The 15,298-nt window shown below is 38.4% G+C and overlaps 1 protein-coding gene across 6 annotated transcripts in view; it reads right to left on the reverse strand.

The window, feature by feature from the left end:
• The window catches only part of dmxl1 (Dmx like 1), a 60,011-nt gene that overhangs the window by 31,158 nt on the left and 13,555 nt on the right, over nucleotides 1–15,298 (reverse strand). For 4 of the 6 annotated variants that reach the window (XM_028033794.1, XM_028033793.1, XM_028033796.1 and 1 more), the window contains exons 13-28: nucleotides 13,810–14,518; nucleotides 13,369–13,490; nucleotides 12,531–12,620; nucleotides 12,074–12,176; nucleotides 11,867–11,989; nucleotides 10,635–10,850; nucleotides 8,604–9,850; nucleotides 6,702–6,957; nucleotides 5,979–6,112; nucleotides 5,543–5,729; nucleotides 5,325–5,435; nucleotides 3,970–4,139; nucleotides 2,553–2,650; nucleotides 2,284–2,449; nucleotides 1,011–1,139; nucleotides 732–870 (exon numbers count right to left, since the gene is read on the reverse strand). In XM_028033794.1, the coding sequence (XP_027889595.1) occupies nucleotides 732–870; nucleotides 1,011–1,139; nucleotides 2,284–2,449; nucleotides 2,553–2,650; nucleotides 3,970–4,139; nucleotides 5,325–5,435; nucleotides 5,543–5,729; nucleotides 5,979–6,112; nucleotides 6,702–6,957; nucleotides 8,604–9,850; nucleotides 10,635–10,850; nucleotides 11,867–11,989; nucleotides 12,074–12,176; nucleotides 12,531–12,620; nucleotides 13,369–13,490; nucleotides 13,810–14,518 (4,000 nt within the window). The remainder of the gene's footprint in view (nucleotides 1–731; nucleotides 871–1,010; nucleotides 1,140–2,283; nucleotides 2,450–2,552; nucleotides 2,651–3,969; nucleotides 4,140–5,324; nucleotides 5,436–5,542; nucleotides 5,730–5,978; nucleotides 6,113–6,701; nucleotides 6,958–8,603; nucleotides 9,851–10,634; nucleotides 10,851–11,866; nucleotides 11,990–12,073; nucleotides 12,177–12,530; nucleotides 12,621–13,368; nucleotides 13,491–13,809; nucleotides 14,519–15,298) is intronic. The other 2 variants (XM_028033797.1, XM_028033795.1) reach the window with 1 other exon arrangement.

The raw sequence follows: 15,298 nt of genomic DNA on the forward strand, positions 1-15,298 counted from the left end.
ATGTTTCAGTTTACGGGGGATAGGTGAGGTTTGGAAATGGTCAGCATTACCTCAACACTACCAATACGTAAGTTTATGGAGAAAAGCACCAAGCATTCCCTCTATAGAGTAAAAGGTAAACGTAAATGTGATAAAGTTAATTCTGCAGAAATACATTTTATGTCATTACAGGGGACAGGTGTAAAGAGAAACAGGTCAAGTGACACTGACAGAATGGTAGCTGCAATAGCCAATACAGTCTCTCCATAACTGTGAAAATCACTGAAAATTACAAAAACAATTTTGATCAGTGAAATATTGTGCCTGTGATACAGTTTTAGACAGCCATAAACACAAAATAAGCTGCATATATTTATATATGTAAAAATATATGTAAGATATAGTGATGAAAATTGCACTGTTACAGGTGCAGCATGCATAAAATTATAGAAAATAAACTTACTACAGGCATCATGATCTACAACAGGCATTATGTTATATAAAGCCTCGACTGAGACCCAGTACTTGTGTTTGGATGTGGACATTTTTACCTTACCTTTACAGCTAACTACATAAATGTTTGTGTGGAAACAAACCAAGTGTTCCCTCTATAGAATAGAAGGTAAACTTAAAAGTGATCATGTTAATTCAATAGAAACAAATTTCATCATTAATAAAGTCTGTTTTTGATAGAAAAAACAACAACTTTGAAAGTAGATAAAAAGACGACCTCAGAGCAACATTATACATACCACTGTCACATTTGCTCTGAGAGGGTCCAGAGCTTTTGCAGTTTGTAGGCTGCTCAATCAGTGTGTCTAATGCTTTGCTGTAATCTTCCAGGACCCAGAAAGCTATGCTTCGCAGGAATGGATCTGGATGGACTGGAATCTGAAAGACACAGGAAATGACTATGGCTACAGAAGTTCACATATTAAAACGAGATGGGTGGCATCATAAAATATTGCATGTTTAAAAAAAATAAAATACTACTTGTGTGTCTTTTACATCGACGTACACAAACTGCTTACCTGTTTGTCTTGACCCAAAACATGTCTCTGGAGGATCTTTTTATAAGTAGAAGATGTCTCAAACTCAGATTCATACAATCTAGAGATCACCAAGGCCAGCTGCAAGTCCTGCATTTTCTCTAAACACACCTAAAGGAGCAAATAAATCATTCAGTCAGTTATTATAAATACTATTTGTTTCCTATTTATGTAAAAAAAAAAAAAAGAAGTAAAATGTCCTAGGAGGAAAACATTTTCGTTGCTCAAAACTGATTTATGGTGAGGTGCATTTCAATGAGACAACCTCCGAGCCAGGGAAAATGAGTAAAGTCAATGATAGCCCTTCGCCTGGGTGAAGCTCATTACCATAAAATGCTTAGAGAGGTAGCGGTTACTCATGCAAATGTAACAATGTGACTCATTGCTTAAGGGATCATCTGAGCAGGAATAACCTTGATAAGTAAAAGCCTAAATAATCATGATGGCTCGTGTCAACTCCCTGATAGCGATAGCTGCAGACTGACAGACAGCAGCCGTTTTCGTCACCATGCAAACACAGCAACAAAAAACAGTCAACTTTTAAGAATTAGTATGCAACAAATGTGACTTCAAATCCACTTTACTCTCAAATGAAGACATTTCAAGCATAAATATAGAAAATATAAGGTGGATTCAGTGTATGTATGCAGAGTATTGATCTAACCACTCTAGCTCTTCTGAGTACTTTTCAAAATTTAAACAAGAAAAAAGTCAAACTGATTAATACATTTTTAAACCACAGACCCAACCACAGGAGGAAAGGCTGCAGCACTCAATTAACAACTCAGATGCCAATATTAAACAACTTTTCCAGACTACAGTCTCCAGAGTTCTCAATCTGTTTTTTAGCATAAATAAAAGGTTTTCTAAAGTAGTGACTGTAGATATTTCCATTGATGTTTCTAAAATGAAACCTAGAGAAACCAGAAAGTGTAAAATAGAAATGTATAGATGGTCAAACAGATAAACAGAGGACTGAAAGCCTGATGGACAGATAGGTGAGTGGGAGTGTTGATGAACTGACAGACAAACTGATAGATAGATGGACAAAATCAAAAATGATAGGGATGGCTGGATGGGAAACGCTGAATAACTGATGCAGAAACACAAGGATGGGTGGATTATGATACTGAAAAACTGATTCAGCATTTACTTATTAAACCTGCCATCTAATTGGGTTGTGGACAGGCAGTGTAGCTGAAACAACAAAACCTTCTTACAAACACATTGTCATGTGTGTTTTTTTTCCACTTGCCTCCACAGCATCTTTAAGGGAACCAGCCAGCAGAAAGAAGGCGGCAGAATGCTGGAACCGCTGCTTTCCCAACAGAGAGAAGGCGTTCTTCAATGCAGCTTTCCTCCACCTGTCCTCGCTGAAGTTGTTGTGGAAAAACTCTGTCATTTTTGTATTCTTCTGAGACCTGGAGAGAAAAACATTTAAAGAACATCAACGTCACAAATCCTTAGCAGCTTGACACAACTAAGGTTGTATAGGAACAATGTGCCACATTATATCAGACCTACCTGTACAGTCCCCAAACCACTGCCTTTTTTTTCATTGCGAGGTAAAATATAGCAGCATCCAGAGGATCATTGTTTCTCTGAAACGAAGCCTTAGCAACCTGGAAAAACAAGGAGGAGCGTATGATTTGGAGAAATATGCTCTCTGACCACTTTATTTAGTCCAACTATTTAAAGGTTTAACTCAAAATAGCCAAGCAGATAATCTTTCTACACATCTAGATATGATCATGGTGACTCACTTAAAAGTAGAATGAGCACCAAACTGGGGGGAAAAAAGAGGACTTAACTAACATTAAATGTGACATGGTTATTGATGCCAGACTAGCTGGCCTGGGTATTTCAAAAACTGCTGATCTGAGATTTTTAACACAGGATGGTCCAAAAATGAGAAAATATTTAGTGAGTAACAGCTGTGTGGATGAAAAACATCTAATCAATTTCAGAGGAAACCTGACAGACTGGTTCGAGATGACTGACAGGCAACAGCAACTCAAGAACACATTTGTTACATCCATCCATATTTGGACGCACAGCATTTCAAATCTTGCAGCAAACGGCATAAAACAGCAAAAGATCAAACTGTCAGCTAAGAACAGAAAATTCAGAGGAACTCAGACTCATCAAAATTGGACAATAGCAGACTGGAAAAATGTTGCCTGGTCTGAAGAGTCTGGATTTCAGCTGCAACATGTAGATGTATGAATAAAACTTTGGTATAAAAACAAATTCTTCAATGTATCAACTGTTCTGGTTGGAGGTGTTGAGGTTTGGGGGATATTTTCTTTGCACCCTCTGGGGGGAGCTTAGATGAATTTACCGTTTTCAATTGGCCTTTGTAGTCACTTTGTCTCAATCACTTTTGAGTTATGATGGAATGGGAGATTTACAGCAGCAACCGTGAGATTTTATAAAACCAACAAAAGCATGTGGAATCTATGCTGTTGCAATTAAATTGAAGCTCTAATGGTCATTTCAGGAAAAAAAGCTCCGCTACACTGATCTATTTCAGACACCTGACAACATTTCATTTATAAATTGCAGTCAGTGCAAGTATGAGTATACAAAGCTCACAAAGCAGTCAACTTAATTTTATGAGAGAATGTCTGAGATACATCTGTTTAATATTTTGCAGCTGTTTTGGTTTAAAATCATCTAACAACTTTCATCAAATTTTTATTTGAAGAATAAAAACAACAATTATTCTAACATGTTGAAAACTATTATTTAATTAAACCTAATTACTTTGTAATTAATTTAGATACGTTGGTTTAAGCAAAATGATTAATTATAGTTTTCTTGAACTGTACTCATGGTGGCAGCATGTTGGAGTAGTTCTCTTACAGTTAGTTCAGAGATTTTGTTTTCCTTTAGTAGACTATTGTTCATCATAACTGAATTACATGATGGTCTGTTTTACCTTCTCTATACACCTGCGCAGCTTGTTGGTGCTGCGCAGCCACCAGCCCACACCCATGGCTCGGAGCTCAGCCCAGGTAGGCTCTCCCTTCTGCAGGGCGGGCAGCATGTTCAAGAGCTCCTCCTCCGCTTCAGAGTGGAAGGCCCAGGCATACTGACAGGTTGAAAGGCCTACAGACAGAAAAGAAAGATCCAGAAAACTAGTTTTACAGTTAAACTTCCAACAATGTAAACCAAAATTGTAAAATAAGAGGCTGCTTCAGCAACATTGACAAGGATTTTCTCTAACGGATAACATATGGAGAGCCTAAAGGAAGCACTTTAGATGTCTCAAAGGAAACATTACTGCAGTAGCTTAGAGTGATGAATAGACAGTAGCTTGTTCACGTCTCCTAAAGAGATCTGCAGTCAAGTGATCACAATTGAGACCATCATTGCATTTTCTTTCTTAATTGAGGGATTCTTGGAGTTACTGCTCTGAACGATGCCCAGATTAAACAAGCGGAGAGACAAACAACGAGGTAGAAACTTACAATGTAAATTATAACATGCCAACAACCCCAAAGATGATCCATGTTGATGAAAACATCACTGCTACATATTTTAACTAATTCTACTCTTTAAGTTGTGTATGTACAGATTTTTCAGATAAACTGGCTCATCAAAAGATGTATATGTATATCTTAGAATTGAATTGAAGTAAAGAGTGAACGGTCTACCAGTGTCTGAGATATTTCAGTGGTAGTGAGAAAATGAAAGATGGGTGTTTTCTGTGGTGTTTTATGGTGGAAGCATTCAGAGTGGTGCAAGTTGTGTCCAATTGCCATTTTAACAACAACTGATGAGGAAACTCTAAGACGCTTCACCAGACAATAAAAAGGCTAACTGGATAACAGAATGTTTCTTTGTTTTATCCTTCAGACACTTCAACTGTGAACTAAAGGGAATTCCTAAATACTCCATAGCTGAAGGAAGTTGATGGCAGACAAATCAAAGCACACACAATTACTCTCAGAAGGGTCTTTTGTCCCTCACCTCTAATTGATTGTCTAGTTCTGATTTAGCAGCTTTTTAACTGATAAATATAGTCATGAAAGCATCAGTTTGTGGTTTGTTATACAATCATCAATGTTAATACATTGTATTACAGCACTGTACAAATACAGCTGAGAAAATTGGCAAAATTGCTTTTCATAGCTCATATTCTGTAACACAACAACCTAAAATTATAGTAAATGTTCAACAAAAATGACCAGTGTGGCAGATATTTAATTTCAAAATTGCAGGATTAGATCAGAGTCCCAGAGGCCTGGGATGGAGCATCTTTAAGCAGTTGTACATACAACACCACTGTACCTTGCCGTAGCAGCTGGGCTCGATGGACAGGAGGCAGGGATGTTAGAAGGAAGGTATGGAGTCTGACAGCCAGTAAGAACTTCAACCCACACTCATCCAGTGTTTCTCCACCTGCAATATTTATTAAAAACTGTTTTGCCTCCAAATATGACCACATTCTTCTGTGAATGGTAAACTTATTTGCCCAAGTCTTTTGAATATTATTATGTCTGGTCTACCTTTGCTCTTATCCTGGTTATCCTTGAGGTCTGTGCTTGTCGTGGCGATGGTGTCAGCCAACGCCATGAGGGACATCTGCTCCATTCGGGTTAATCCAGGCAAACTGGAGTGGAGGAGGTGGCTGGACAGAACCTGAGCATGCTCTGGCCCAAAGTATGTAGGACTGTACTGGGAAAGATCTATAACCTACAAATATGGAGCAATACAGGAGATGATGGGTACCATATAAAGTTTTAAGTTGCATTTAAATCAACTTGACATAAAGAATTTGTAAAATATGTCCAGACAGAGCAGACAAGAATATATTTAATAGACTTTGTTTAGCCAGGTACATAATTTTTGCAGAACATTTGCTGATCTCAACAATGAATTTGAAAACCAAAAAAGCCCAAACGATTGCTTTGTCCACGGAACAAGTTCAAAGAAGCAGTTAACCTTATTCCCAGGTTCTTCCTGTTCGTTGTCCAGAGGATTGAGATCGAGAGTGTTGTGTGTATGAAAGAGCTCATCATAGGCATCAGTCTGACTGGAGCCATGTCCGCTATCACCGCTCATACTGCCTCCTTTCTCTGCAAAAGCAACACATTACTGAGCTGAAACAGACAAGACAAGCAGAGCACAAAAAGCAATATTCTGTAATACTGCTGAAAAAGTAGACAACAGCTTGTATTCTTTTTGTTTTAAACATGAGAAAGGCCATAACAGAATGCTGCTGAATAAGAAGAGGTTGCCTTTCTTTGTATCTCACACAGTAAGGAGGTTTAGCAAACAATGATTCCCATTTTTAGCCTAGTGTTAAACATCTAGCTCCAGACATTGACATATATAGCATCACTTTTGACATGAATCCAGGTAGATTTACAAAGTGTTTCAGTTAGAAAAAATAGCAAATCATTTACATTTTTTAAACCATTTCACAAAGTTTGCTCAATTAGAAATTATTAGTTCAAAATGTTGTCAACTGAAGACAAAACGTTTACATATGAATATAGTGTCAAATCAGCAGGTCAGAATTCAACAAAATGTTGGATTTTGGAATGAAAAAATTCATTCCTGTCCATATTTTTACTCATTAGCATTTGAGGAGATCTACCAAACTAAATACTGCTTTATTTTCAACTTGGCATATTCTCAATAATCTGTATGCTTCAAACTCACCAAGATGTGGTGCATCCTCATCAGCTGCCAGCAGAGCGTACAGAGGCAGGGGAGGGACAGAGCTTATCTCGGTGTAGTCAGGGCTGGAGCTTTCTGACTTGTTGAATATCTTTTGGTCCCTGGCTGTGCTGCCTCCCACACTGATAGTCCGAGAGCGCACGCGTTTCTCTGGATGGGTGGCATTGTCCTTAAGTATCACAATTTCCCCAGCAATGCATTTTACCAAGTGAGAGAGGATTGCTTTGGCACGGTTAACCTGAAGACAGAGAAATTACGTTGCAAACATACAGCTTAAATGAAGGTACTCGTTTTAGTTATTTTGATAAATAGCTAACAACAACCACTGTAAGCATAAACATGAACTCTACAGAGTGGGAATAAAAGAGGGGCCAAAAATTATAAGGCTGTGCAGCTGGCTGCCCTCTGCAGGAGTCACTTGAGCTACAAGAGCAAATTTTGCACCTCAAACTAATTTCACAGCAACCATTCAAGCCAGACAATCAGTAGAGAAATAGTTTAACAGGGGATAAACTGGGTTACTTTCTTGCCTCCATGTTCTAAGCACATTTAACTGAACTACTACTTCTCTCAGAAAATCTTGCATGCTTTAGTTTAATTGCTAAGCTCTCAGATGATGTGTTTGTTTAATCTGCAGGTGTTTCTGGGTAAAGAGGACTCAGCAGTTTTCAGTGTAAATCGGATGTTTAAAAATAAATTTTAGCTGAACCACAAAAGGTTAGCTGGGAACATTATAGCAAAGCTGTTCTGTATTAGCCTTCTGAAGAGTTACTGCCACAGAACATGCTGGAGGAGAAAATGTTGACAATCTTTTGTAAATTATGTTAAAACATAACAGAAAATCACTGCTTTCTTCTTTTCAATTAAACATGAAGCTGGATACAGTCATTCATTCTAAAAGGAACTTGTAATGGAGGAAAATTAGGTCATCATGTGATGTTAGGCATATTACATTATCAGCTGTGCAAATATAGAGTTAGTGAGCTGTAATAATCTGTTCGGTAAACGACTAAGTAAGCTGCAGTTTTTTAAATACATAACTATGTTATATAAGAAGGAGGATTTGACTATGTTTTCAGCATAATGCAGAAGTAAGGAGCTCTAAATTTTGTGTTGTTTTTGAGAAATCACTGGGTTGGATTTTTCTCTAAATATTTTATTAGGACGACTCAGCTTTTGGTTTTTAGTATTTTGTTGTCATTTATGGTGATTAAAGAGAAATTGGCTTAAAACTCCTGTCAGATGAATCTAATGTTGTGCAGATGTGCTAAAAATTCTTGATAACCATTGTATATTTGGGTGTAAAGTTTTAATTTTACCAATATGTTTCTTCTGTCTGAAAATAATAATGCTTGGGCACAGCCCCGCCGGGCTCCTGACCTGAAGTTGATGGGAGGATCTGTGGAGCTTACAATTATTAGAAGCTCATCAGCAAAAAAAACAATGAAAACTTTGCAGTGCTGCGATTAAAACGAAGGTTTGATTGCTAGAAAACCACAAAATTACTTATCTAACATTTAATGAAAAGGGTCTAAATACTTTCCAACATGCAGGTAAAATGTAAATGATAGATTTTTTTTTTCAAAGCTGATCCTCCTTTTACATTTCTTTCCAGCCTTATTTTGTTTGATAATTGTCCATCATATTTGTCAGCCATCTTCTTGGTTCAACAAAAATGCTTCTTAAACTAAATTTGTCATTTTGGTCAGTATGTGGACCAATTATGTTTTTACAAAAGTGCAGGCACTTTTAGAAAATTAGCAGTGTTTGCTTGTAATGCACAATTTGAGATGAACGAACACTGCAGTAACAGAATATTACCGTGAAATTATTGCTCCAAAAAAGGGAATCAACTAAAAACAGAATCAGAGGATATTTTTTTACCTTCCCCAGATCCAAAAGCTCCAGTAACTGAACAGGATGGTATTGAGGCAGAGTAGGAGAAAGTTGGTGAGCCGCTTCAAAGAGTCCGGAGTCTTCCAACTCTACAGGAAGGTCATAAACGGTTTTCTTCCCACTAAGTTTCTGCGCCAGGCTCATCATTGATCTTGTTAGGGATCGTTTGGGTAGGGTCAAAAAAGCTGTGGGAGCACCAGTGGTGAAAACGTCCTCTTGGCACTGTCTGACAGCTGAGACGATAGAGGAGACGCTGCTGCTGATATCTGCGTCTTGGACGACCGTAACGCTGGGTTTGGGAGGAACTGGTGGTTGCCACTGGGAATAAACATGCATCTCACAGTCCATGCCCACCACCAAGATCCCATCTCGAACCCAGGACAGTGAGACTGGGATAGGTAACGAACCTTCAACAGAGGAAACCAGATTAACGGACCGAAGGAGAACCAGACGAGACAGACTTTGGTCTCTATTTGTTTCAGAAGACAGGCCTAAGTCTGGAGGCTTCCCAGAGAGACGGCCATACATATAAATCTTTGTCCCAATGCCAACAGTCAATACGTGTGACCCGTCCTCTTGGGAAACCCAGTCCAAGTGAACCTGGCTTCTATTAGCAGAACCAGGACAGTTTCCGTTTAGTGTAGAGAAGTCTGTGTTATTTGGAATATTGGCAGGTCCATTGCTGGTGGAAGAAAAAGTTGTGGGATCTGTGCTTTCCAGGGCTATAGTTTGCTCCAGTATCCACTGTGAACCGCCAGTGGACTCACACTGAAAAGTGCTGATATGGACTGCTGGTTCCTTCATGTTGGCTGAGTTGGGGCTTAACGCGAGACTTTGACAAGGCTGTAGAGTAAGGGTCGAGGTCATGTGAGTGTTGCTGCAGAAGGGGGAGGATGCCAGGGCAGGCGGGGATTGCAGCAGTCTGTGAGTGTTCAGATGAGGTGTTGAGTTCAGTGGTGGGTTCGTCGTCTGCCTGTAGGCAACAGCAATCCGTCCAGAGTGACAACAGCTGACCTTGATGGGCCGACCAGGCACGCTCACGGTGCTGCTGTTCGGATGAGTCTCCTCCACCACCAGGGGCCACTCTTCCCACTGATATGCCAAGCTGTGTACACTGGACGGGTCCGTTTTCAAAGCAGTACACCTCCAGAAGCGCACCTTTTCATCAGAACAGGAAGTAGCAAGGAGATAAGGCACACGACCCGACGGCAGAGAACATGATGCACTCAGATGACCTGAGGAGATAACACAGCATTAGCTGAGTTAGTCAAATAGTTTGAAAGAAACTTTTTGTACCAAAATTGAATCATCATGTTAGACAAGCTTAAATATTCTCCACATCTGCTAAACATGGCATTTTCTAGGCATACGATTCACTTAAATAACAAAGCCCAACCTTATTTAATTGACATTTTACTCTTAACACAGCAGAAATCAAAATTAAAGTGTTTTATGTCCTCATAGCCATACAGATAAAGAAAAATAACCAATTTGAGGTTCATTAAGTTAAATCTATACAAGCTTATTAAGTTCCTAGAGGTACCTCTAAAGCTCAATACATGACCCAGAACTCTGTTATACATATATATTTTTTTAAAATTCTGAATAATTCCCTTTTCCTTTTACTTCCGAACTTTATTAGGCAAAGATCCTAAGAATCACAGCCAAAATAGTGCCAGAGGAGGCAGTGAACATAATTGATGTAACTTGATTTTTTTCCCGACGTCTGACAACAGCTCTGCTTGTTACTGTCAGTCCAATAAAATCCAGACAAATCCAGACTAATAAAAGCCTCTTTCACAGAACCACATTAATAAACTAACACATGAAGAAAAGAGATGTTAATGAAATCAAAGATTTTATAAAGAGAAAAACCTTTATAATTCCTAAAAAAATAATTTGTTTCTGTCTTTAAGCAAGGGTTAATGTAAGAAACTCATATATCTTGTTAAAATTTAAGTTTCAGTGTCTTCAAATCTCTTCTTTTATACATGATCGTGTGTCCTCATTATTTCTCACCTGCTGAAGGAGTAACGCTAATGACTTCCACCCCTTGCGGTAGCGCCATTTCTTGGCTGCACAGCATGTGCGTTGTCAGGCTGAGACGACATGCGCTCTGTAAATTGGAAGTGCAGGGTTTACTCTTCTGTACTGGAGAGCTGGGGATGTCGAAGATGAACTGAGAGCCAGTTATAGGAGAAACTGCATTGATTTCTTTTTGAATTGTAGCTTCCTCTAAAAGGGGAAGGAAACACAAAAGGTAATACGATTAAAATCTCAATAATAGCCTCTTTGGTTTATTTACAATGCACAATGAATTATAATTGATTTTAAGACAAGGCAAATTTATTAGTGTAGCTCCATTCATAAAATATAAGCATCACACAAAAGAACATCAAAATTAGACTTGGAGCTGTTAAACTGAATTGAAATTAATCTTTGACCTTTACTGTTTACTGCAGCTTTCTCTATAACTCCTCAACTTGTTAATATTATTAAGACTTAGTCAGTGTGGTTATGCTGTGACAGAAAAGTTGTACATCATCAACATAAATATCACAGTACTGCAATAAGTACTGCAATATATTGCAGTACTTAATCTATGGCAGGAGGAGCTCCTAAATAATGAATCTAATAAAAATGAAGCCTTGAGGAACCCCACATGTGGTCTTTGTTTCAATTTGTGACCAATTTAGAACAATCCCTAATCTCATCCACTTTTCCAGTCATTTAAAACCTTTATGAATACAGAGTCCATGATTTGTTGTTGCCAAAACCCTGACTAGAAATCAACAAAGAGATTGCTTTTAATAATGAATATTAAAAAAAACTGCATTTGTAATGACTTTCATCTAAAATGGTATGTTTGATACTCTATGTTTCTGCAATTACTTCCAACAGAGGCATCCAATCCTTAAGCCATTTTTGGACAGCCAGTTAAAAATGACCTGAATGAAGGTCTTCATTCAGGTCATAAACTGAAAGCTGAGAAGACTCGCTAAGCTTGTCAAAGAAATAAAGTTAATAAAAAGGAAGAGGGTGTAAAAACTTTTACCAAAGATTGAGAAAACAACAAATTTTAGTGCTAAATACAGAGGTACTGTCATCTAAATCTTTAGAGCAACCGACCACTAAGGTTTCTCAGGCTACAAATGTCTCTAATTTTAGATTTAGTGCAATAATACAAAACAATCTACATCCTCACAACCTTACAATGCAGTAAAAAAGGTTTATTTTCTCAAAGTACCCACCTATTGTGACAGGACAAGCTACCAGATGCAGATGCCACATGTGGAGCAAGGAGCGACCAGTAGGAGTCAGTTCCACCACCACCAGAAAAAAATGTCCTGAGAAGGCTGGCTTACTGCAGGCTGCTGGGAAATGGGCACAAATAGTAGTTGAGATATTGTTCCACTTCAACAAAACACCAATGTTTAAAACAAACAAAAATGTCATGCCAGTAGATGGAGACTGGGGAGTATCTTGCGTGTCTTCTGTTTTCATACTGCCGAGGATCAGATCTTCCTCAAAGACATGCAGGAGCTGGGTCTCCTTCCCCTGCTGTTGAGAAACAGCAGCAGGTGTTATCAAAAATAAATCTGATATTTTCCAAAACCTTTATGCAGACACATACAGAAAGACTGTATGTGTGTGTAATCGCACAAACAAACTGCCTCTGAGAATAAGCGAAGATTTTCTCTACATCCCTTCTGTTTCTAAACACAGACTCCTGTCTACTTCAGAATGCTGTGGCTCTATGAAACATCTACAGCCAAGACAAACACATAATCATTCTACTTTTATGTAGATGTGTAAGACTTTAACAATAAGTCTTTGCAATTCAATGAGAATATAAAAAATAAAAAGCAATGGTGAGAAGAATTAAATGTTTTTCTAGACCTCGTGTATACTTACAAAGTCTGTAATGGCATCCAGCTCAATGATGCAGCCTGGTTTTGCTGTGGACTGCTGGCTGATGATGTTAAACACCTCCCCAACATATTTCTGAAATTAAATAATAAAATAATGAATAGAAATTACTACTTTGACACACAAAGATTATGGGGAATGTACCAGAGGTAAACAAGAGATTTGTTGAATGCAAACACTTTTTTTTCATAAACTTATCTAGACCTGTAAATAAAATTTTTTTTTTACTTCTACAGATTGTGTAGGAGACCTGAATACATAATGTAACATTAGGAATTAATTAATTTATTTTTTCAGCTGTAACCAGCAGGTGCCATGTTTAACCAAAACACCGTAATACTATAGTAACGACCTATTTCAGTGCTAAATATGGGTAGAACAATAGACAAACATCACTATTCTCGGTACATTTCGCTTCCATTGAGAAAAATAAATAAGCTTCTTTTTTTCCTTCTTTGGTCTGCAGTAAACAGAATCTTTTTCTTTTTCATTTTCTGAAGAAAATTTGATTTTTATTATGTTTTAAAACAAAAACAGGTAAAAAGTACAGAACTGATTATAAATTTGGTTGGATTTATTTTTGAATAAAAATAAATTACCGGTAAATATAGTTTAAGCAGGCATAGCCAGCCTTGTGTGAATTGACAAATTATACGATATAACCACTTGAAAACAGTCAATATTGATTTTGAAATACATATATATAAGAATGTGTCCATATTTGACGGAGAAATACAGATTTAAATCACTTTGGAGTTGTTTTGATATTCCTAATCTACACAACCAGACAGGTGACAGACGACCCTTAGTTTGGATCACTCACAGAAATCTCAGGGTTGGAGAGTTCACTCAGGAGTTTCTTCGCCTCAATAACAGCCTGATATAGCCTGAGTGACTGGCCATCACTCGCCACAAAGCAAGCACTGGGGGAGTTACAGTACATACCTGATGATGGAAAGAAAGTAAATTAATATCGACTTAACACTTAATTAAAGACATTTCATATTTGAACAGTAGTGAACAAAAATATTAAAATTTGATTCCATTTATGAAAATTGTTGCTTTTACAAAAATATTTATACAAATGAGGGTAAATTGGACACAAAAATATTGATAAGTTACCAACTTGACTCTAATGTTTAAAGATTGATCTCTTATAATCCAGATAGGAACTTAACATTTTCATTAATGGACTGAATAAACCAAAAAGAGGCAGTGTTTACTATAAATGTGATCTGTAAGAGAGGTGAGAATCAGATCTCACCTAAGCAGCTGCTGGGAATGAGGGTGGGAAGCCAGGCTACATTAGCAAATGCTGACGCATGGAGGGAATTGATCCTGGCCAACTCTGAGACTCCGCCTGATAGAGACAACGGCCCGACCGGGTCCACCCTCCACAGAATCAGCTCGCTGTAGATGGCATTGGGATCTTGGGAAACCCCTCCAAGGGACACACGGGAGGGTCGTGACCCATGAGAGAAAGACGGGACACCAGTCGAGTAAGCCTCCGCAAGAGCCAGGATGCTGTCTGCCTCTGGCGTCCTCAAGGCGTTGTGGTGCGAGGTGGTGAGGAGGAGAGGAAGCAGCGAATGACAGGCCAAGTCATTGAGGTGGAAACGGTGACCACAGTAGCGTGATTTGTGAGAGACGCTGAGCACAGTGGAGAAAGCAGAGTCCTCTGCAAAACTGACTGCCCACTGATTCAGAGAGCCGTCGTCGTGCTTGGAGATCATGAGGACATTAGGGGTGAAAATGCTCAGTCTGAGGCTACTGCTGGGAGCAGCTTTCCCAAGACTCCCGTAGCTTATCAGAGCAGATTTGGTTTGAGACAAGGAGCTCCCGGGGGGGCGCTGTCTGACATGTTGAATAGCCAGATCCACATTCTTGTTGCAGGCATACATGACCACACTGTGGCTCAGGGAGATTGCATCGCCTGTAGGGAATGCTACTGGGATGCGAGACACAAACGACACCTGGGAGAGAAACAAAAGAATTTCAGTCTGGAGCACGGAAAACTTGAAGCTTAATTTGAATCATAAGGCAAGAAAATCTGTTTCAACAAGAGCAAAAAGTTCATCCAGAGCTGAAACCGTTTTAGGGACACTGGGAGCTCGCAGATAACACATGGGATCATTAACTTTTATCTTAAAACAAAATGAAAAGACAAACATTCTTCTCTCCAGCAAAAAGTGCCAAAATGAAAGAAAAAGCCACTCATAATAATGAAGACACAAGGGACACTTGTGTTTCTTTTGCTTTCTTGTATTTGCTTCATTTATGTTGATATCAATAGTGTTAATAGAAAAGCCAACTAATTTTAATTTCTGGATAAATAACAATAATGTTGATAAACTCTTAATTTATTTAGGTGGTGAAATTTTCTCACACAATTGCTCATCTTCCTTATAGGCTTCTTAGGCTCAAAAACAGCAGCATCAAAGGTCTAACATATAGAGCCCTGCATAAGTTTTTATACCTTGAATGTTTTTTCCCCACATTCTGTGATTGTGAAACTTTATCAACAGCATATACGCAAATTATATACTCCACAAAGCTGCTCCTTGTGGAATTGCAATAATAAAAGCCAATGTTGGAAGAATGCCATTAGAAATCCTACAGTTTGCCACAAGCCACATAGATGGCACAGAAAATGTGTTCTCAGTTGGATACAACTGAATTCAACTTTCTGACCTATATAAGAAAATTGGCACTGCACATCACTAAAGTAAAATATGATGGTAGAATAATCATGA

This window comes from Xiphophorus couchianus, chromosome 12 (assembly GCF_001444195.1).
Source record: "Xiphophorus couchianus chromosome 12, X_couchianus-1.0, whole genome shotgun sequence".
NCBI lineage: Eukaryota > Metazoa > Chordata > Actinopteri > Cyprinodontiformes > Poeciliidae > Xiphophorus > Xiphophorus couchianus.